General features: G+C 42.9%; 1 protein-coding gene across 2 annotated transcripts in view; it reads right to left on the bottom strand.

The window, feature by feature from the left end:
- The window catches only part of cpne9 (copine family member IX), a 227,939-nt gene that overhangs the window by 106,035 nt on the left and 97,152 nt on the right, over positions 1-24,752 (bottom strand). For both annotated transcript variants that reach the window (XM_034220741.1, XM_034220743.1), the window contains exons 5-6: positions 16,660-16,699; positions 14,808-14,887 (exon numbers count right to left, since the gene is read on the bottom strand). In XM_034220741.1, coding sequence (XP_034076632.1) covers positions 14,808-14,887; positions 16,660-16,699 — 120 coding nt within the window. The remainder of the gene's footprint in view (positions 1-14,807; positions 14,888-16,659; positions 16,700-24,752) is intronic.

Below are 24,752 nucleotides of genomic sequence, written 5' to 3'. Positions count from 1 at the left end.
GTGGGTTCTAGCTCCTGTGTGTTATCTGAAATCGCCATACTAACTTTTCTTCTTCTTGTATTTTGTTCGTTTTGTTGTTGTGTTTTTTCTTGTTCATTTGTTGTTTAAGGGCGGCCGGCAAACAGCTTTTAGGCGCAATACCGCCCCCTGGATTATAAATAGTGTAATGGATACTGCCCTGAAAGACAGACTTTTTTTCCCACTCGTAAAAAAAAGGCGTATTCGTCGTGTGACTATGTGCCGAACCGTGACGTCCGAACCGTGACGGTACGGGACGAATGCGGATACCGTTACACCCCTAATATTAGAACATGACCACAGCATGATATGTTTTATATGATTGTCATATTGTCACGAGAGAAGGTAAAACCCTGTTCAAGTGTGGACCAATTTTTCTTCAAATAAACTGAGCACACCTTTTGGATTGGGACAACTTAAAAGACATCTGCGCTCTCTTCTCCTGCTTAAAAGGTGATTGCACACTGCCACACTCACACTGTTACGATTATTGTGTTATGTCAAGTTTTGTATGTCTTGTTTTGGGTGTTTTGCTGTTCTCCCTGTCATATTTTCCTCTTGGTATATTGTCTGGTCCTTTTCCCTGTGTTTTTCCTCCTGTCGTTAGTTTCCCTGGTGTGTCTAGTTGTCTGATTGTGTTCACCTGGTGCCCCTGTGTTTTCTCCTCCCTCCTCACCTGTCTCTTGTTTGTTTGATTAGTCCTGGGTGTATTTAGGTTCTGTGTTTTCTGTTAGTCTTTGTGAGTTCCTTGTCGTATTTGGACGTTGTTCACGGGGTGAGAGTACTGTTTTGTCAAAGTTTGTTCCAGTAGCCTTGAAATAAAGGTATTTTGTTCTGTTCATCTGCATTTGGGTCCTGCTTGCCTCACTCAACCCTGAAAGAAGAAACTCACCAAATATGGGCCCAGCAGATCCTTTTGAGCAGGAATTGTTGGATTTTACTTTTTCTTTGGCTACCTGCTCTGATCAATGGATGGGAGCGTCCGGGGTTCAGCAGCAAGAGGCTACTCTGGCAGCGGCGCGCCAGATAACTATGGAGAAACCCGGCTTGGTGAGATTCTTGCCGGGCGGGATTTTGGATTTCCTCATGGTGTGTTATCCCCTGCCTGACAGCCCCAGGCCTCCCAACTCCTGTTATGACACCACACGCATCGGTGTGGTCCGTTTGGAGTCAACCCTGGCTTCTGCCCCAGTGTTAGCTACAGTCCAGGAACCCTTCGCTGGTACTCGTCTGGCTTTTGGAGGTCCACGGAGCCTCCAAACGGCTCCTAAAGGAAGGAGTCGCAAGGCCAGGTTAGCAGCACGAGCCCAAAGGGCCATGGTTCCAGAACCAGTTCAGCCCCCAGCAGCCATGGTTACAGACCCAGTTCTGGCCCCAGCAGCCATGGTCCTTGCTCCAGAACCGGTCCCGGCAGCCATGGATTCGGCTCAAGAGCCGGCCCATTCAGCCATGTTTCCGGCTCCAGAACCGGACCTTACAGCCATGTTTCCGGCTTCAGAATCGGACCTTACAGCCATGTTTACGGCTCCAGAACCGGACCTTACAGCCATGTTCCCGGCTCCAGAACCGGACCTTACAGCCATGATTCTGGCTTCAATTCCGGCCCCCGCAGCCATGGTTCCAGACCCAGCTCTTGCCCCAGCTGCCATAGTCCCATCTCTTGTCCCTTCTCTAGTCTCTTCTCGAGTTCCCCCTCTAGTCCCTTCTCTAGTCCCTTCCCATGTCCCTTCTCTAGTCCCTTCCCTAGTCCCTCCTCAGGTCACTTCTCTAGTCCCTTCTCTCTTCTCTAGTCCCTTCTCCAGTCACACCTATAGTCACTTCTCTAGTCACTTCTCAGGTACCAACTCTAGTCCCTCCTCTAGTCCCTCCTCTAATCACTTCTCAAATCCCAACTCTAGTCCCATCTCAAGTTTCTTCTCAAGTCCCCTCTCCAGTTCCCTCTCGAGTCCCCTCGCCAGTTTCCTCTCAAGCCCCCTCTCGAGTCCCCTGTTCGAGTTCCCTCTCCAGTCCCAACTCAAGTTCCTACTCAAGTCCCAATTCAAGTTCCTACTGAAGTGCCGTTGGAGGTTCCGCTGGGGGTCCTGCCAACTCCATGTCTTGTCCCGTTGGGGGTCCCGCCGACTACTCTCCTGCCGGGGGTCCTGCCAACCCTATGTCCAGTCCCGTTGGAGGTCCCGCCAACTACTCTCCTGTCGGGGGTCCTGCCAACCCTATGTCCTGTCCCGTTGGGGGTCCCGCCGACTACGCTTCTGCCGGGGGTCCTGCCAACCCTGTGTCCTGTCCTGTTGGAGGTCCCGCTGACTGCTCTCCTGCCGGGGGTCCTGCCAATCCGGTGTCCTATCCCGTTGGGGGTCCCGCCGACTGCCCTCCTGCCGGGGGTCCTGCCAACTCCTGGTCCTCTTCCGTGGGGGATCCTGCCGAGGCCTGTCCCACCGGCGCCGGTTCCTGTCCGGCCGACACCGGGTTCTGCTCGGCCTCCGGCGTTGTCCCGTCGGTGCCTTCCTGCCCGGCCCCCTGAGAGCCGCGGTCTTCGCCCTCGAGCCCGGCCCCCTGAGAGCCGCGGTCTTCGCCCTCGAGCCCGGGCCACGGCCTTCGCCCCCGAGCCCGGCCCCCTGACTTTCCCGGCCGCGGCCCTCGCCCTCATGTTCGGCCCCCTGACTTTTCCGGCTGCGGTCCTAGCCCTCATGCTCGGCCCCCTGAGTTCGCCCGCGGTGGCCTTCGCCCCTCCATAATCCCCACCTTGGACTCTGTCTTACCCCCGGGCCGTCCGCCCGAGTCCCCCTTCTCGGCTTCTGCCTTGCCCCCGGGCCGTCCGCCCGAGATCCCTTCCGGGTCCTCAGCGGTGCTCCTGGGTTGTCAGCCCAAACCCGTTCTCCTGACCCCCTTCACCCAACCTGGTGGCCCTAGTTTTGTACCCCTCCACCCACCCTGCTGGACATTGGTTTTTTTGGACGTTTATTGGACTGTTTTGGTGTTTTAGGGACGTCTGGAATCCGTCCCTTGAGGGGGGGGTTCTGTTACGATTATTGTGTTATGTCACGTTTTGTATGTCTTGTTTTGCTGTTCTCCCTGTCATGTTTTCCTCTTGGTATATTGTCTGATCCTTTTCCCTGTGTTTTTCCTCCTGTAGTTAGTTTCCCTGGTGTGTCTAGTTGTCTGATTGTGTTCACCTGGTGCCCCTGTGTTTTCTCCTCCCTCCTCACCTGTCTCTTGTTTGTTTGATTAGTCCTGGGTGTATTTAGGTTCTGTGTTTTCTGTTAGTCTTTGTGAGTTCCTTTTCGTATTTGGACGTTGTTCACGGGGTGAGAGTACTGTTTTGTCGAAGTTTGTTCCAGTAGCCTTGAAATAAAGGTATTTTGTTCTGTTCATCTGCATTTGGGTCCTGCTTGCCTCACTCAACCCTGACACACACTTAGGTAGGGCCACACCTCATTTACTGATATCAAAATCCTTCGGGATCGCTTAACCTCTTCTACACCGCACCCCCGATACCAGCGGGAAAAACGCGTCATCTGCAGGAAACAGCGTCTGAGGGCATCTTAATATTCAATAAACTATGAATGTTTTATATCCATGTAACGGGAAGAAACTCAGCTAATTGATCTTTTTTTTTTCTTTTTTTTTAAACCCCACAAAGCTAGCGCTGAGCATGTGAATTAGCCACGAGCGAAAAATGCTAACGGGGTGTTGCACAGAAACTCACTCATAACACCCTTATTACTTATCGTAGTTGCACGTCCAACCCATCAGTACATACATCATCACTCCATGATAAGAACTCGCGAAGCTATTAACAAGAACAGACATCAAAACATGTGGCGCTAGGTAGCTAAAACCGGCAACATGGCCTACCTTGGTCGTTGTCTGGTCAAAAGTGATCTTCAATGGCATTAAAACGATAAAAACACTGCTGAAGTTAATCCATACAGTAGGTTAATCCAATGTGTCTGTGTCACTTTGAAATGATTTAGGATAATCCATAAGCAATAAACCTGCTTTTCCGTTTCCAGATGTCAGAGCGAGAGATAGGTTCACTCTGATGCAAACCTGCATGCGCAAAGCCCCCACCTTTTTTGTATTACCATGTGTGTGTATGGGGAAATTCCCCTTCGATTCTATTGGCTCTAACGGTTGAAAATAGATGTCAATCACCAAAATCGACCAATGGGTTCCAGAGAAACGGTAAAAACGGCCATTTCCACCCAAATCACCTCAGTGGTGGAGTTTTTTTTGCTAAACCTCTCTAAAAATATAAAATGTCACTTGTTTTGCATCAATCTTGATACAGGGTACTTATTATATGTTGTACATTGGATTCCTAAAGCTTTTAGTCTACCTTACCATCATCCAAGGGTAGTGTTCACTACAAGTAAAAAATAATCTTTGGACGGACACTATAATTTTAATTTCTTTACTATGTTCAATCTGAATTTTCTTTAAAATAAAAAACATCTATATTGATTCTGACTTTTCTACATCCATCTCACAGGTTTAGCATTACCTGGGTACTGTAAGAAATTAAAATGTATGTTTAATGACGTAATTTAGTTTAAACATACAGTAAGCTTAAAACTGTTTTATTCTGAAAACATTTCCGGTTAGCATTCGTCTGTGGCTAACGTTGTTGCTAAAGTTTATTTTGAAAAGCTTTACCGGAAGAAGTCTCCGGATATCAACAGTGAGCTTAACTTCCGGTGTTATGTTAACAACGATTACAGCCGTTAAAATGCATTAAATAAAAAGTCTTGAAAGAGAGTATGAGGAGAAAAGGCATGTGGAGTTATACAATGACGACACTACGTCTAAATCCTCTGTTTTACGCGATATCGGACATATAAGATAGCGGTGGGAGGAACCCGGGCACCAGCGGGAGCCATGAGAGGAGGAGCCAACGGAGGATATATAGATAGTGGGCGAGCGTAGTTCGCCCTCTCTTCACCCCTGCAACTGCGAGACAAACAGCCGCTCTGTCCCTCCCACTACTCCTCTGTTTGTTTCATTACCACCCTACTTAATTAAAGTAACCAATTTGACCTTTTCAGAGACTCCATTGTCTCTTATTCTTTAAACTTCTTCCTGGACGCGAGAGAACCAGCACAGATCTCCGTGGCGTACTGTGACGTGTGAATACCCAAATCAACAACAAATGACCGGATTGGCCCAAATGGACCAATCCACGGAGCACCTCACACACACCAGGATCCCTTGGCTAACTAACAGGGAGTCCCTGAACGCTGGTAATAGACGAGTTGGGATCGCGGAGAAATGCTCTCCGCAGACCCATGCTCACAGCGTTATAAACCTTTTTCTTACTCAATATCAAGCCACACTTATTGTTTTTACTTCGGCTGTGAGTGTTTGTGTGTGCTCAGGATGAGTTTTGCTTGTTCTCGCTGTATCGCCGACCCGGAAGCCTGTCCGCTCCTTGCAGCAACGAGCCTCGCAACGTCCCGACCAATCAGAGCACACTGGGCTCGCAGGGAGGGGGGGGGGAAGGCCATAGCCGCGGGAAGTCATTTTGCTCATGGGGTGCTGTCAAAAGTGGGGAGGGGGGCCGCCCGGGGGCGTTAAAAAAAAAAGGCGGTGCCGGGCCCGGCCGTCAGCGATACGAGCCGCATCAATTGTTTATTTTACAAACCTACATAACATTACAAATAGTCAGACGAAAACATTATTTAGACCTGAACATCAATTCAAGCACATTCCTTGCGGTGTTCTGTGTTTTCCGGGCAGCGTCAGACAGAAGGGCATTCATTGGTGTGCTACCTAAAGCAGCAATACGTGGGCTTGAATCACTATGAAGTTTTGATTTCTCATGTTCATTGAATTTTTCTGTTGCCTTCCGCCAGTTAGAGAATCCCCCCTTTACAAAGCTGCTGACATCCATCCTCACGCTGTCTTCGTTAATTAGCCGTTTCTGAACTGCTTTGACAAATGTGAAACACATGATATGGTCACTTTCCTCAACATAATGGAGCCACTTCCATCTGTCAAACCAACTTCCATTAAATGACCGACAGAAGGTTTCTTTGCCAAACTTTCTACCAGGAAAATTGAAGTCAGTTGGCTAGTGTGGCTTCTCCATTGATTCCAAATTAGCGACGCTAGCTTCTTCTCCTTCCACATTTTCTCGATCAAAATCCTTTTTTTGCGCCATTCTAGAAAGTCACTGTCACTCTGCAGTGTGTGCGTGTCGCGTCAATTACGTCACTATCCCACGACCTACGACCTAGATGACTCGGATTTTATTTATTTTGAAAATAAATTCAAGCCACCTGACTGATACAAATATATACTATGACTATTATATGCTACTGTATACTGCTAATTTTATTTTAAGTAAAATCATAACTATTTTATGTAGTTTAATCATTTTTATTTAGGTGGTCACTCAGTTTTTCAAATGTACACCACTCGCCAACAGGGGGTGCTACAGTACCCCCAGCACCCCTACTTCCCGCGGCTATGGGGCAGGAGCTCAACAAGCCATTTAGGACAGAGTGAATACCTGGTGAATACACATACAGAGATGCTGTATGAGAAACCAATGTGATTTTGGAAAATTGCACAATTTAAATCTATTCTCGTAAACCTCAACAATGGAATTATGATCAGTAGAAATGGCCATGACATGGGCCCTTTAAAGGTCACCTATTATGCAAAATGCACTTTTTGATGTCTTTTATACATAAATATGTGTCCCTGGTGTGTAAGGAGACTCACAAAATGTCATAAAATACAAACCTCTCTCTCGTCATATGTGACAAGTTTTGGAAGTAATATGGTCTGTGTGTACATTAGCAAGCATTGGTATTTTGAGCAAAACATTTCAGAGACATGTTTTGTATAGATATGGCCCTTTAATATTTTGTTTAAATATAGTATAATGGGACCTTTAAATCTGAATCTCTACATGTATGGCAGTGATTCCATTCCAGTGTCTGTTTAATTCAAACACAGAAAAATGTTGTCTGTAGTTTATAGAATAGAATATATGTATTTTTTTATTTTACTCATTCCTATAAATACTGAAATCAGAGAAACTGATACATTTGCAGTGGTCTCTATACATTTTTTTCAGAACTCTATGTCGGTATACCTTTACTGTCTGTATGTCCCTGCTGTCCACAGGCTGGGATTGACTTTTTAGTCGATTAATGGTTTACTTTACAAAACACAGAAGGGCATCAGAGCCAAGTAATTTATGGGTAATTGGTGTTCTAACATCCATGTCAACCCAAGGCGGGTATATTATGGTCTGTTTTCCAGTGAGTCTTGGTTATGTATCACAGCAGCCATAGTGCTTTATGCAGAGCCTGATGGTCGAGTACATTACCAAGGCACAGGAGGCGGTGCAGGTCAGGTCAGCAGGTGGTGAATAATATGACAGACCCACTCTTCAGCCTGCGAGGACTCACAAAATGCCTAAACACAGTGTGATTCGTGACTTTGTAACTCATAAGGTGGGTTTCCCTGGTAATCCTGTCCTCCACGCACTAAATGCCAAAGGGCTTTCTCTCCCCACCCAACGTATGAAAATAGATCCATGCTGTGGTTCTGATGTCATCTTGAGCACAGGAGAATAGAGAAGCATGGAGGCAATGGCTCACCTAGTTGGATATTTCAGCAGTACAGAGGATGAAGTACACTTCAAGCTCTCAGTTGCCTTGGAAACTCTTCCATGCTTTAAACTTGAACTTCTTCCAGTACATCACGTTGTGTGCTAGGTATCCTCCTGTCTTAGTTCATCATTCTTCTCAGCGTTTCTGATATAAACCAAGTTTTAGATGTTTGTGTGTGCATGGCAAACTTTGTATACAGTACACACGCACACAAACACACACCATTTTGTAGAGGAGAGTGCACTTACTCCAATGTATTTGTTCATGGCAAAGCCTTGAAAAGCAATTAACGAAGACGCACAACTTTCACCTTGCAGCATCATCCACCTCTTAAGGCTTTTTGGACCAATTTCAAATGGATGTGCTAAATCTGCAATGAGCAGGTCATAAAAGTACACAACCTGTAACTTCCTGTTGCCAGGTTAGGTGTGAGATATGACTTCAAGTCAATATTGGCGTGTGGATGTCTTTACGCTCTGACTCTAAACTCTCCAGTTACAACAACTCTCTGTTTTTGGAGGAAGTGCCCGTGACTGCAATGCCACTGACATTATGTACAATCACTTTGAGTGTTCACAAGACTGGACAGGTGCTATATAAAATGCAGTCCAATTTTTTAAGGTACAACATTTGAAGTCTGTCAGAATAAATCAGTAGGATGAGCTTCTTTAAGTACAGCCCACTTCAATGTTAAAAAAATAAATTGCTGTTAAATTCAAAATGGCCAACTTCCTGTTGGGTCTACGGTAGGGGTCAGCAACCCCAGGTAGCGTAACCAGTGGCACACTCGGAATAAGTGGAATAAGTGTGCAAAATATTTTAATTGTATTTTCGTATCCTGAACGAGACTGCCGCCAGAGCCCGTTACCTGCAGAAGGAAGCCATGCACACAACGCAGCGCAGAAGGATAACTTCTAGGCAAGCCCGCCTTAACCTGCCATCAGGCCCTGGGGCTGATAGTTTTTGTAGGCCCCCTATTTAAACAACAAATCAAAGTCATTTATAGCCTCAGGCTCTGTGATCGCACTTCTCCACTCTGCTCTACGCGCGCCTGGTCCTCTCCTCCAGATGAGTGACGTATCGGGCCTCCCTCATGTATCTGTCCTGTTGCCGTTGGCTCCCCTCCACGTAGCAAGTCCTCGTCGTCCTCCCATCTCCTCCAACGGATAATGTCCCTCCTGTCTGTTTTTCCTCTCCCGCTACTCCAGCGCTATCAGAACCAGATGACCTACTTGGCTCCGAGGCCGGCACCACTGCTGCTCGGTACATAACTCATTTGTCCTTCCCAGTGGCGTTTTTATATGTACAAAAGTGGTGGGGCACAACAGACTTAGATGTCTATAAGCCTCTGCAGTGAGGCACTGGCACTGACTCTTCAGGTTTACAAATATTATATTTTGACCTAAATCAAAATATAATATTATTTTCAAAAGCTTTTTTTGTCTGATGCTTCAATTAATTTTAAACAGACAGTTAAACAGAAGGATACCCAAAAAATGTAGTTTTATCATTTAAATATTGAATTGTTCTCTCTTAGTAAGATCCCATTTTCAATAAAATTGCAGTCTTACCTTGACTTGAAGATTAAGTCCATTTGCCTATCCTTCTGGACAAAAATCTCTATTACTTTTTTGTAAAAGTCCTCCTTATGTTCTTGTAGTTTCAAAAGTCTATCATAAATCTAATCTAATCAACAGATTTATGATTCGAAAATTATAAAAGTAGGGTAGACATGTGGATATTATCCGGCTGAACAAAACGTGCATTTATCTAACAGGTTTGTTTCCCACAGATCTTATTTGGAGCTATTTTCTAAAATCCTATGCAGAAATCTCATTGCTTTTTTGTCAAGGGAACCCATGCGCAGCTTACTTCCGGGTTTTAGGATGCGTCACTGCAGCTCTCTCGTCTCCTCTTCACACACCACACTTTTCGCGGAACACGTACTTACAGCCAATCAGCTCTGAATGATGTGAGATGACATATGGTGGGGATGGCAGCTCTATGCCCCTATGGTCATTATTTATTTTTGCCACACACATTAAATAGGACAATACTCTGAGCATGCGCAGTGTAGTTTTTACAGTCACCATTGACTTAGACAGTAAGCAGGAGGGGCAGGATCGGGTTTTGTCCCACATGGCTCTAAACAGCTCAATAGGCACACACTGTAGACACTAATTAGAAGAACACAGACTAAAACAGCAATGTACAGACGAATCAGATGATTAAACATGATCTTAAAATATATTTTATATATCTTTTAATTTTTTTTTGCATTTTTTTTGTTATCATTATTTTTAATACTTTCTGCTGACACTAGGTGGGGCTGTGCCTGCCACTAATGACCAGTCGCCACTGGTCCTTCCTCCTCATCTTGGCCTACAGGTTTAAAATAACCTGTAAGCTTCGGCATGTTTTGTAATAGCTGCTTGTCTCGAAACTCCTTTTCCCTCAACAATTTCCTTTTCCGAGCGCCACTCTCAAACTTTTTCTTCTCCGACATTTTCTCCTAAACAACCTTCATCTGTCACTCAATCACTCGCAATTTCAATAAGTCACATGTGAAACATATTCTCATTCTGATTGGCTGTTAAGTGGTGCCCACTGACTGTTTCGGAGTCATCATTTTTGAGAAAAATCTCTGAAATCCATCGATCTGATTGATTAGCGGAGCAAATGATCAAAATAGTATGGAGGGAAGATATTTGCGTTTGGATTACTGGTCTGGGGGAAGCTCACGAGTGTGTGTGTGTGTGTGTGTGTGTGTGTGTGTGTGTGTGGTGTGTGTGTGTGTGTGTGTGTGTGTGTGTGTGTGTGTGTGTGTGTGTGTGTGTGTTTATACGTGTGTGTGTGTGTGTATGTGTGTGTGTTTGTTTCCCGGGGAAAACACTCACGAGAAACACCGGCTGTTGTTGTGCCTGCTGTGACGTCAAGTTACTCCGTTCTCCACTTGTAATTATGCCGTTACAAGCTTCAAAGTTGTATTTATCATCTGAATTTTCTGAAACAAGTTTAATATTCTGAAAGCCAAGACTTTGTTTATTTGAAATCAGATGAAAACAAACTGTAACGGACCCTGCCGTGTTATCTATGATTACTATACACCTTACATTCATAATTTCAGCCGGAGGGAGGGGGGGCGGCGCTGTGGAAGTGCAGGGTGGCCAGTGAGAGCTGTCATCTTCCCTTTACAAGCTTCAAAAATGTATTTATCGTGTGATTTTGGAAATAAAAGTTTCATATTTTGAAAGCCAAGACTTTGTTTATTTAAAAAATAAATAAAAAACACCCGGAAAAAAAAAATATATATTTGAATTTTGTTGTTGTTGTTGTATTGGCTCATGATAGGCCCCCGATCTCCGTAGGCCCCTGGGCTTCAGCCCGTGCTTCTAGGCCCCGCTCTCTTTAACTCCAGTCGACTTTCTGCTGCTTTCCTCCATGGTGAAACGACAAATTGCAGTACCCATAAGGAGCCGCAGTTTTTGCGTGGCTGTGTCTTTAGTTGAAAGCCCAGTGGCGATCTGCTCATCTGTCACACTGATCATACAAAAACGCCATCGAAAATAATATGCTACATTACAGTACAACAGCGACGTGCAGTCAGGGGAGGCAGGGGAGGCAGAGCCTCACCTGTCATACTCCAGTCCAATGTAACGGAAAAACAACTAAAGAAAAACTAAATAGTAATAATAATAAAATGTCTCCACTGATCTGTGTTGTAAGTGTGATTTCTGTTTGATTCCAATCGCTTTTTATAGTTAAAATCAGCAAATTGGCCGAGCTCCGCTACAACTACGGGTAGCGATGAGAAGTGAGGCAGGGACGAGCTCTGCCTCTCGTAAACCCACAGTAACTGGCTGGAGCGCGGGCACTAATGTAGCACGGGCACTTATTTTGTGAGCGCGCTCAAGCCAGTTACTGTGTGGTGAGGTGAGGCACAGATGAGCTCTGCCTCATCTCAGAATGCGTCACCCCACAGAAACTGGCTGGAAAGCGGGCCCTAAGCGCATGCCTGCACCATCTCACTGTATGTCACCAATGTAATGTTTGTAGATCCCTTTATTACATTTATCCTCGCCATCCATAGTCTCTAAATAACTTATTTCACGTATATATGATATTTAGGCTCGCTGGTCTCATCATACAACGGCAATGAAAAAAGCACCAGGAGAGGCAGCCATAACCTCTACCGCACTGAAGGGGGCACAAGTGAGCCCACAGGTTCTTGTTGCTACTGTTATTCTATGCAGAGACGGTAGATGCAAACAACAAACTAGACTTTTGAAACTACAGGAAGATAAGGAGGACTTTTACAAAAAAGTAATAGAGATTGTTGTCCAGAAGGATAGCATGGACTTCATCTTCAATTCCCAATTGTAATGAACATTGGATCTTACTAAGAAAGAACAATCCAATATTTTGAATTTGGGTATCCTTTTGTTGTCTGTTTAAAATGAATCGAAACATCAGACTAAAAAAGCTTTTGAAAATAACAGAATATTTCGATTAAGGTCAAAATATAATATTTGTAAATCTGACTCTGAAAGAGTCAGTGCCTCACCAGCCATGAACCTCACCGCACGTCACTGCAGAACAACTACTTCTGGGTCTCTGTGTGTCATTCAAGCTCGGCTCTGTGTGTGTGGCACGAGCGCATTGTGTGTGAGTGAGCAAGAGAGGCTCAAATAACCTCAGCTCAGGTGAAGTAAAGGCACACGTTCATATGATCATTATAGTTATAAAAAAGAGAATAAATGAAAAACAGGTATGAAATACTATATGACAGAAAAACAAGAATAGAGTTTAAAAGGGGAGTGATTTGTAAAATATCCATAAAGAAAAAGAAAATCTGTTTACAGTTGTGTTTCATATGGGTGTTGAGAGATGTATCCATAGATCTATTAATTTTGCTCTCAAATTGCACCAGATTGATGCTTTGAACTTCAATATAAAAAAAGCCTGCCATACTTGGTGCTCATGTTTCTGTTTGTTACATTTAATTCACCCGTTTTGACATTTGCTGTTAACACATGTCAAGTTTATTGCTGAAGATTGGTGCTTAATCATCATTGGTGATTAGTGATTTCAACTCAGATGTGAGTGTTTTCATAAGAATGGCTGTTCTCTTTGAAATGTTGCTATGCACTTGATGTAATACAATTACAGACCCGTTGGAAATGTTGAGGTGATGTCATAATTGCAATTAATGATAATCTTGATGTGGATTAGGCCCACTGATCAATTTTTTTTTTAAATGGCACTTCATATATAAAAGGTTGCTGACCCCTGGTCTACGGTATACCTCGAATAGACTTTTTTGTACATCTCTACTTACAAAGTTTCATACATGTGAATTATAGGGTTGCATTTGAGCCATTTTAACAAGCCCATGCGCTAGATGCACATTTTACCTAATTATTCTCCATTTCTGAATTTGGTGCTAATAATAATTCAAATCAAAAGCAACTTTAGATCGCCAGAAATTCCAACAATTAAGGTCCTACCTACGTTGCCTTGCTCAGACCCTTGATATAAACTTGAATTAAAGATCAAAGGTTGGTTGAAGGGTCTTGAACATAACATCTTCATTGACTGTAATATAAGGTGAAATGTTTTAGTCTCTGAAGTTCTGAAAAACACATGCAAAACATTGATTTCAATCTTTTAATCTACCTCAGTTAAGATAGCAAACAGACAGCCAACACAATAATATAACTGTCATGTTTTTATGTTTGTCTCACTGATAAGATTCAGCATGTCTGTCCATAGAGCGTGTTGTGGCTTTGAAGTGAACCCTAGCTGCTTTTATACATGTAGCTGTGGGTCCAGATTGAAGTCTCCTGTAATCAGTACCGCTCCTGACCCCACTTTGCTTCTTAAGTTCTTCATACAGCTTCCCTTGACGAGAACCAGGCAACAAAACGTTAACTTTAATTAAATGTACTACGTCAACAAATTACACATAACTGTAAAAGTTCAATTTAATATTATTGCTTTCAACTAACCGAATACAATTATGTGTGATTTGTTGATTATTACATTTAATTCAAGTCAAAGTTTAACTTTTTCAGTGAACCCTCTTCACACACATACACCAAAGTTGCCAGAATCCAGCACTTGCGCCCCTTAGCCTTTGCTCACATTGACAGGCTGTCTGACGAAGGAAACGCTCAACAAAGATTGATTAATGTGTTACGAAGGAGAAACCCAATCCGCTTTAAAAGGAGGGGCTCAAATTGGGAATATGATGAATACGTGGCCCATCATTAAGTGTTCCATGACTGTTGAGTTAATTTAGTTTTTCATTTTACCTGTTGGTTTTTTACAGATGAATTATATTCATATTTAGGATACATGCAGTAATTACCGGAACATGTAATATTACACAAAATAGTCTTTCATCAGTTTCCAGCAGTGTGAGTCAAACATGTAATTGTTACCATCAAATCAGAGGTACAGGGTCCCACGATTCAATGCACGTTGACAGAAGAACTCTTATGTGCCCCAGTCAATACTCAAATCAAACACAGAGTTAAATCCAGGTCAGATGTACGCTAGAGGGTCTTGAAAAAGTTGTTGATTAAGTGATCCTGATGTTATGGTAAATGTCTGTTTCCTTGTATCGTGTCTGTTTGATTTGATTTAGCTAATGAAGCTACTTTGCTGCAAGAAACATTTCAAACTTAATCTGACAATAAAGTATCATCTTATTGTATTCTATTCCAAATAACCTGGCAAAAAGTATTCCAAATGTACCCAAAATGTACCAAAATCAGCCCACAGAGTATAAATATTGGCATTTTTTTGGCTACCATAAATGACTGACCTTTTTGGAGATAAATCTCAACTTGGAATAATAATACAACAGGATTATATGATGGACATGATATTTAAACCTGCAACAAGCTCAGATGCATGCTGAATCGATCTAACTGCCAAACAAAAAAATTAAAACAATGAGTTGCATGTTTGAAACTCAGACTTAGCATGTGGCTTGAACTTTGGGATTTTAGTCTTTGCAAACCATTTACATGCAAAAAAAACTATAGAACACACTACAGGAATTGGGAACAACCCAAAAAGCAGAATCGAGCCTCTTTCAGATCAATGTCCTGCACAGTCTTCACAGAGATCCTTGGTGCAGGTTGATGTAGTTGTACTTACGAGAGCGTCCGCTCCAGCCTGCTGCCCGTCGATCCGATGATCTCCCCCAGCGTACAGAACATCTGACCCAGGAAGTCCTTCACAGAGGAGAGCAGCAGCACACAGTCAGTACTGCACATCAGTACAACTGGAGGACAAGGGTCATTTGGGGCAAATCCGCTGGAATTTGCTATTGCTATCTTATCAGAGAAGAGACTGTTTTGCTTCACAATGTCTGAAGGGGATGGTACCAGGATCAGATTAGATAGATAGATTGTGTTTTGAGATAACAGTCACAGTCTCGGAGATTAGCGGTTCCATTTACAAGCCCAGATTATGTTTAATCTGTGGAACAGTGAAGATGCTGTATTTTGAAACCAGCTGCAGGAACAGCATGACAAGTCTTCAGGCTATATGTTTAACACAAAGACTTCAGAGAGAAATTCACTTAAGGTAAAGTGCGTAATGTCAGCTTACCTTCTGCTCATCCAAGAGGGTATGCAGTAAGAAAAGTGAGACACAAGTTAGAGTAAAAGCTGTAAGACACAATAAAAACATCATTAACCTGTTAAGCCCCAAGCCTGTTTTTCAGGTTTCACGCTCGAAAATGACATTTCCAGAACAAATGACCATAACTACACTTCTAAAAGGGGAAAATGAATAATCTTTTTTCTCAAAGTAATGATAAACCTGTGAGTTGGATGTAGAAAAGTCAGAATAAATATAGATGTTTTTTATTTTAAAGAAAATTCAGATTGAACATAGTAAAAATATGTAAATTATAGTGTCCGTCCAAAAGTTATTTTTTACTTATAGTGAAAACTACCCTTGGATGATGGTAAGGTAGACTAAAAGCTTTAGGAATCCAAAGTACAACATATAATAAGTACCCTGTATCACGATTGACGCAAAACAAGTGACATTTGACCTTTTTAGAGAGATTTAGCACAAAAAAACTCCACCTCTGGGGTCATTTGGGTGGAAATGGGCGTTTTTGCCGTTTCTCTGGAACCCATTGGTCGATTTTGATGATTGACATCTCTTTTGAACCGTTAGAGCCAATAGAATCGAAGGGGAATTTCTATATACACACCAACATTACCATTGAGAAATGAGAGCTATGCGCACGCAGTTTGCTGAGAGCGCACCTATTTTACGCTCTGAAATCTGAAAATGTAAAACTAGGTTTATTGCTGATGGATTATCAGAAATCATTTCAAAGTGACACAGACACATTGGATTAACCTATGGATTAACCTTCAGCAGCGTTTTTATCGTTTTAATGCCATTGAGGACAACTTCCGATCAGACAACAACAAAGGTAAGACATATTGCCGTGTTGGCTACCTAATGCTACGTGGTGTGATGTCTGTTTTTGTTTCTCATGTCGTGAGTTTTGATCAGTGATGATACAGATACCTATCGAATCTGTGTAATCTCACGATGCTAATCGATGGGTTGGATGTGCATTTACGATAAGTAATAAGGGTTTTATACCGTGAGTTTTGTGCTAACGGCGTTAGCATTTTTTCGCTCAGGGCTAATTCAGAGGCTCAGCGTTAGTCTTGTGTTTTTTTTTGTTAAACATGGTTCACATCATCAGTTAGCTGAGTTTCTTCCCGTTACATGGATATGCAACATTCATAGTTTATTAAATCGTAAGAAGCCCTCAGACACTGTTGCTTGCAGATGTTGTGATTTCTCCCCATGGGCTTTAACAGGTTAAGTTAATAATAAAAAATAACTTCCAAAGCAAAGGTAGGGATTTTTCATTTTTCAGATAAAGGCATTAATAATTTGACTGCTTCTTGTGTTTTTCAGGTCTCAATCCCAGCTTGCATAATAACATATTCACATCTTGAAGGCTGCTTACATGTTTTGAAAGGTTGGAGCTCCTGGTATCCACATTGTACCTGCAATTTAACAAAGAAAAAACGAATTTGACATATTTTCATTTGGAATACGCACTGCTATACCTTACAGTATTGTAACAGACTTTTAGATATAAAGAGGACAACAAAATATAGTCTTAATGAAAAAACAACCTTATTTTAACCTATATTCTTTGACAGGCAGCACAGCAGCGACGTGCAGTCAGGGGAGGCAGAGCCTCACCTGTCATACTCCAATGTAACGGAAACACAACTAAAGAAAAACTAAATAGTAATAATAATAAAATGTCTCCACTGATCTGTGTTGTAACTTGTAAATGTGATTTATGTTTGATTCCAATCGCTTTTTATAGTCAAAATTAGCAAATTTGCCGAGCTCCGCTACAACTACGGGGAGCGATGAGAAGTGAGGCAGGGACGAGCTCTGCCTCTCGTAAACCCACAGTAACTGGCTGGAGCGCGGGCACTAATTTACCGCGGGCACTTATTTTGTGAGCGCGCTCAAGCCAGTTACTGTGTGGTGAGGTGAGGCCGGTGAGGCACAGATGAGCTCTGCCTCACCTCAGAATGCATCACCCCACAGAAACTGGCTGGAAAGCGGGCCCTAAGCGCATGCCTGCACCATCTCACTGTATGTCACCAATGTAATGTTTGTAGATCCCTTTATTACATTTATCCTCGCCATCCATAGTCTCTAAATAACTTATTTCACGTATATATGATATTTAGGCTCGCTGGTCTCATCATACAACGACAATGAAAAAAGCACCAGGGGAGACAGCCATAACCTCTGCCGCACTGAAAGGGGCGCAAGTGAGCCCACAGGTTCTTGTTGCTACTGTTATTCTACGCAGAGACGGTAGCAACAAACAACAAACTAGACTTTTGAAACTAGAGGAAGATAAGGAGGACTTTTACAAAAAAGTAATAGAGATTGTTGTCCAGAAGGATAGCATGGACTTTAAGTCAAGGTAAGACCCCAATTGTAATGAAAATGGGATCTTACTAAGAAAGAACAATCCAATATTTAGATTTTGGGTATCCTTTTGTTGAACGGTCTGTTAAACTAAAAAAGCTTTTGAAAATAACCGAATATGTCAATTATGGTCAAAATATGATATTTGTAAATCTGACTCTGAAAGAGTCAGTGCCTCACCAGCCATGAACCTCACCGCACGTCACTGCAGCACAGAGATAATGTGCAGCCCTCCTGGAGTGTGCTGATTAAATACTTAGACATGCTGCACAGAGAAGAGTGATGAAGGATAAATGTATGGATCTGGAGCAGCATTGTTATATAAGGAACTCTGGGATCAGCGTGCAGATAGAAGCCACTTCCTCTCTGCAGCTTCTTTCTCTTACTTACGGCTAATGCCTCCCCAAGGACCTCCTCTTAAGAGCTTTCATCTTTGAAAAGGCTATTGCTCATGTTTGAAAAAGGAAATCTTCTGGGTGTCAAGTGACATTACACTTATATCATGTATTCTTCTGCTCCTCATCGCTGTGGATCTCTGCACTCTTCTGCCGTCAGCATCTTTCTAAGGAGAAGACACTGAGCGCTGAAACCTGCTATTTTTTCCTCCTTCTCCAATTTATTTACACATAACGTATGACATTAATTACCATCTACCAGTGTTGTAGTCAAGTCACCAATTCACGAGTCCAAGTCACTCTCGAGTCACCACCCTTCGAGTCCAAGTCCGTGTCACCAACGGAGAGTCGTAGTCGAGTCCAAGTCCGAGTCACCCAAGGAGTGTCCGAGTCGAGTCCGAGTCATCATTACCTGTGTTCGAGTTCAAGTCTGAGTCATCATTACCTGTGTTCGAGTCCGAGTCCAAGTCCGAGTCACCTAAGGAGTGTCCGAGTCAAGTCCGAGTCATCATTACCTGTGTTCGAGTTCGAGTCACCTAAGGAGTGTCCGAGTCGAGTCCGAGTCATCATTACCTGTGTTCGAGTCCGAGTCCAAGTCCGAGTCACCTAAGAAGAGTCCAAGTCAAGTCCGAGTCACAAGTCTTCATGTATTAATCTTCGTGGATATATGTGTTGAAATGTGGCTGCTCCTCTACATTGCTTTTATCCTGTCATGTTATACTAAGCTATCTATTGAACTGCTGTGAAGCTATATATAGCTGTGCTATACAAATATAAAGCTTATTACTAATATTAATGTTATTATATATAAATAAACTATATTTAAAATTAGTTACCTTTTAGAGAAGTGATTATATTTGTATGCCAATATTTTCCTATGGTAAAGTTTTCGTTTTGCACCTTTGTTTTGATAGTGATAAGATCGGGACTCTTATTTTGAAGGAATTTTTACCGGTTAAATCGGTTTACTGATAAAGATTTAGCCCCAGAAAGCACATGGCTACTTATCATGCAACATGACCTCATTCTGCGTGTTAAGTAGCCATGTGCTTTCGTGTTATCTGCTGAATCTTTATTTATTGATTAGATCACGTTACTCTGATGATAGTGTTCAAGACAGCCTATACGTCTGAACTCGATCCTTAGTTAGAGTAATGTGTTACGGAGCCTTCTCTTCAATATTGTTTCCTCATAATGAGCATTTTGTGCTGCTCTTTTCCAATGTGGAAGCAGAATGTGTGAAAGCATACAGCATGATGCAGGGTGTGTCTCTAGACATCTTTAGACTGGAATAGCGGGGCCCAGTATGTGAACTCGCCTTGCAGGTGCACACGCCAGGATAGAGGACATCAGACTCCAGAGAAAATTTGCTCGAGTCCAAGTCGGAGCGTCAATGTACAAGTCGAGTCCGAGTCATCGTGGGGGAAAAAAAATCACGAGTCCGAGTCCAAGTCAGCGTACGCGATAATTCACGAGTCCGAGTCCAAGTCATCGTGCGCGAGAATTGACGAGTCCAAGTCCGAGTCGCGTCAATCAGTGCGCGAGTCGAGTCCGAGTCAAGTCAAGTCACGAGTCCCGAAAATCGGCACTCGAGTCCGAGTCCAGGACTCAAGTACTCCATCTCTGCCATCCACTAAAGGCCCTGTCACACTGTCCCGAAATTGACACCAGATGGACACACGAATATGGAATTGTGAATTTCGCACGATGATGGCCCCGAACCACACACAAAGGCAACATTTACATTACATTTAAGACATACAACTGCAATGAAAGTACCAAAAACAATTATGTTACAGTACTATGATACTGTACTGATATCTTCAGACTTTGTTCTTTACTTTATCCGTCGTTATATGTAGAAAATATTACGTTTTCTCCGTAATGTTGTTTCCATAACAACAACAACTTCCTGTCAACTGTCCTTAAAAATAATATATTATATCCTTTTTAGTTTCACAGAACACAAATTGGGTTATTTACATAATATATTTACATGATTTTGTTGTGCAATAAAACAACACGATGGACACACGATAAAGGAAATGTTCAAATTCGGCTGTGATCGTAGCAACATCGGGCCATTCGTGAGGGCATCTTAAGCCATCGTATGACCGCCGGTGGAGTTTCTCAGGCTCCGGCAGCAACTTCGTGAGCGGTGGCAAAATCTTTGGCATGCCAAAAAATTGCCGAAGGACCTTGCGAAGGTTCATTTTCGTGTTGAATTTGTGTGTCAATTGTGCCCTTCGTAAGGCCATCGTGAGGGCATCGTGTTATCATCGGTGCCATCGGGCATTCGCCCCGATCAGAGTGAGGGCGAATGCCCGATGGCACCGATGATAACACGAAGATGACACGATTTGACAAGATGTCCTCACGAGTGCCTTACGAAGTTGCCGCTCACTAAGTTGCTGCCGGAGCCTGAGAAACTCCACCGGCGGTCATACGATGGCTTAAGATGCCCTCACGAATGGCCCGATGTTGCTACGATCACAGCCGAATTTGAACATTTCCTTTATCGTGTGTCCATCGGTTGTCAATTTCGGGACAGTGTGACAGGGCCTTAAAGGAGATCCAAGCATGGAAGCACATGAGTATGCAAAGGGAGTTCTTAATTGACTCAGAGGGGGAGCAGTGTGTGATACTGTACTGAGCTTGCTGCTTTCACTATAAAGATGAAGTGAACATCTCAGAGGTGTTAGTTTCTCAGGGGAGCAGGCAGGCATGAATAAGATGAGTGAGAGCTTTAATATAGTACGTTTGTGCAGGAGCTCCAGGAACTGCCTGCTTCCCTGTTAGCCGCTGGTAAAAAAAGACAAAAGCCAAGACAATAAATGATTGCTGTAGGAGTTTTCGATGTCTAGAACACGTTAAACAGCACAAACATGTAGAAGAGGAATTGTATACACTACAGCATATGTCTGGACCTTCATGTTAAGCTTTTAATGCCAAAATGTGTTTCTGAATGTGTAATGTTTACACTTTCAACCTTTTCTTTCATTTTGTTCACCAAAAAAACGTACCCATCCTTGAAACTTAAATGATTACATGACATTTCATGTCAAATAAAGTTGATTGATTGATTTTGATCACATTTGGTTTACACATAATTGATTTGAATGTACTTCTAGCATGACCCTTGGGTCAAATGTTCAATCTGTCCCAATACTTTACCTACAAATACCGATAACTAACTAATGACAATCATCTCAGCCTCAGCTGTGTATTTTCTTATATGTAGCAGAAAAGCGATAAGCATAGCCTTTTTGTGTTATATATTTCTTGTGGTTTATTAACAGGTGAAACAAATACTACATCTCAAGGGTTTCCTCTAAAATATATATGATTTGTTATGCGACACCTCTTCAGTTTATGGGCTACGTAGTAAAAAAAACAAAAAGGGTAGTTATTAATCATGGTTTCCTCTAGCACATTCCTCAGCACAGGTAGCTGTGACAGGTGAGGGCTGTGCAAAGTGAGAAAACAAATAAGTGTGACAGGACTGACCAACACAGCGAGCATCAGGAACATATGTTAGTCCTCCACACTACACCAACTTAGAGGGTTCACAATTATGCGGTTATTTTGGAAAATGAATATAACCATAGCACCCACTTAGTTAATCACGTAGATTTATTTCTCTTCTGTTTACATGTGTCATAAACCGCCAACAGTCTATGTAGGCTGGCCAAAAGGGCAAAATGCAGTGCTCTTAAACAGTCAAACACACTTCGACACACTTTCATTACATTTCTATCCTCTTTATTTCTATGCTCACAACTCGTCTTCAATCTCTCGCTTCCTTGCCCTCCATTTCAACAGAAATCTCCCTCACCCCCCACGTCCCCATCTCCAACGATGTCACATTGAGCTATGTGTGGAGTTTGGGTGGGATCAGATGAAATTACCTCACGGTATGATAAGCCTGTGAGGGATGCTAAATGAGATTTGAGTGTGGAGGAGTAATATAGTTGCAAAAAAAATCGAATGACCTTGATTACCATTGCGGAGTGAAAATATGCCGCCTTCATATTTTGCCATACATCTCCTTTCTTCCTGCTTTTGTATTTCTTTGTGCAAACCACATAGGTTTCAGATCACACACTGTTAAACTACAGGGGTCTTTTGTGAATGAGATCCACACGCCTGATCCTCATCCTTTAGAGTCTTCCTCAGGGATTCATGGCATCATTTTCACCAGAGACCGCTGAGTTTGTGTTTATTGAAAAGGATGTCCTCCTCTTCAGAGCCTAATGCCAACACGTTCACGCAGGAAACTCAGCAGTAAGAGCGTTACACCATGCAAAATGTGGAGTAAGTCATTTAGGCTGATTCATTTAGTCACCATGGGGATGATTAGTGCAGTGAAATCACATTACTGTTATGTAAGTGTCAGTCGGTGAAAACCAACACTGTAATGAGAGATATCTTTTCAAATCCATCATGATCCGCCATGAGGAGGCAAAATACATCAAAAAAGGTTGAACCAAGTAAAGGTGCAGCTCAAATGTTCCTCCTACTCTGATGTGACCTTAAATCAATCAATCAATCAATGTTTATTTATATAGCCCAATATCACAAATGTTACATTTGTCTCAGTGGACTTCACAGTTTGTACAGAATATCAGTATGACAATACGACACCCTCTGTCCTTAGACCTTCACATCGTACAAGGAAAAACTTCCGGAGAAAACCCACAGTTTAAAGGGAAAAATGGGAGAAACCTCAGGGAGAGCAACAGAGGAGGGATCCCTCTCCCAGGATGGACAGACGTGCAATAGATGCCGTGTGTAAATTGAAAAGATAATACATTTGCAACATAGGTAGTCCAAATATTTGGAAATGCATGTGTGTATAATAGGAAGATGAATCCACGAGGATATCCATCCAGGACTCATGATCCAGGACCACAGCCATGACTCAAGATCCAGGGCTCCCGATCCAGGACTCAGGGCCACAGCAACACGATCAGCCACGACTCCGGATCCCGGCGTAGACACAAAAAATAAATTTGGGGAAGCTGGGTTATTCGGAACATGAGAGTACACAGGTATAGACAGAGAGAAGGAAGAAGTAAGGTGTCCCCCGACAAACTAAGCCTATATCAGCAAAACTAGGGGCTGAATCTAATCAGCCCTAACTATAAGCTTTATCAAAAAGGAAGGTCTTAAGCGCACTCTTAAAAACGGATAGGGTGTCTGCTGCCCGAACACAAACTGGAAGCTGATTCCACAAATGTGGAGCTTGATAAGAAAAGGCTCTGGCTCCCATTGTACTTTTAGAGACTCTAGGAACAACCAACAACCCTGCATTCTTGGAACGCAATGCCCTAGTAGGACAGTAGGGTGTAATGAGTTATTTAAGATAAGATGGTGCCTGCCCATTAAGGGCTTTGTAGGCGAGAAGAATCATTTTAAATGCTATCCTGTGTTCTATAGGGAGACAGTGTAAGGCAGCCAGAACAGGAGTAATGTGGTCCCTTTTCCTAACTCTGGTTAGTACACGAGCTGCAGCATTTTGAATCAGCTGAAGCAACTTAACTGACTTCTTGGTACACCCTGATAATAAAGAGTTACAATAATCCAGCCTTGAAGTAACAAATGCATGGACTAGTTTCTCTGCATCGTTTTGAGGCAAGATATGCCTAATTTTGGCAATGTTGCGTAGATGGAAGTAGGCGGTCCTTGAGATTGATTTTATGTGGGCGTTAAAGGATAAATCCTGATCAAATATAACACCAAGATTCCTTACAGTCTCACTGGAGGCCAGTGTTGTGGTCAAGTCACCAATTCACGAGTCCAAGTCACTCTCGAGTCACCACTCTTCGAGTCCGAGTCCGAGTCACCAAGGGAGAGTCGTAGTTAGGGCTGTGCAATTAATCGTATTTTAATCGCGATTACGATTATGGCTTGCGACGATTATAAAAACAGCATAATTGACAAAATACGATTATTTAGCTGGGTGCGCTTTCGCCCCTCCCTAAAAGCCCACTCGGCCACGTGGGAGTGACAGGTGTTGTGAGTGTTCAGCGCGAGCGAAGATGTCAGAACAAGAGCAGCTACTCGTTAAAAAGAAGGGTAAAACTATTTCCACTATTTGCAAGTAGCCTACTTTGTCATTACATTTCACATCGCTAAAGATATGTGCCCAGTTAGCACTGTTAGCAACCAGGGCTTTAAGCAACTTGTCAACACGTTGGACAAGCGTTACGCGATGCCGTCTCGGTATTATTTCAGCAGGTCTGCGCTGCCTGCACTATATGACAAATGCCGTGGGGAAGTTGAGAGAGATGTGGCTTCAGCTGACTACTTTGCTACCACAACAGACCTATGGTCTAGCCCAGGGTTGCCCAACCAGTCGATCGCGAGATGTGTCTAAAAATAGAACAACAATATTCTGTTTTATCGTTAATGTCCTGTAACATAATCTTCCTGTGCCAGAATAATGCACTTGAACGCATCAAAGCTTTGTGATTGGCCGGCGTCACCCCATGTGTCGGGGCGTGGCTGAGGGTCTTCAGTACAGGTGGCAATATTATCACCTGCCTGCGCTCATCTCTGAAACCAGACCATGTAAACAGCAGTGCTGGGGGGAAACGATTATTTTGAAAACGATTAATCGGGCGATTATTTGATCGATTAGTCGACTAATCGAACGATTATTTTTCTGTTGTTCAATTCATAAAAAACGTAATGTAAAAAA

The sequence above is a fragment of the Gymnodraco acuticeps genome, unplaced genomic scaffold (assembly GCF_902827175.1).
Source record: "Gymnodraco acuticeps unplaced genomic scaffold, fGymAcu1.1, whole genome shotgun sequence".
Lineage (NCBI taxonomy): Eukaryota > Metazoa > Chordata > Actinopteri > Perciformes > Bathydraconidae > Gymnodraco > Gymnodraco acuticeps.
This window is presented reverse-complemented; position numbering and strand designations above follow the sequence as displayed.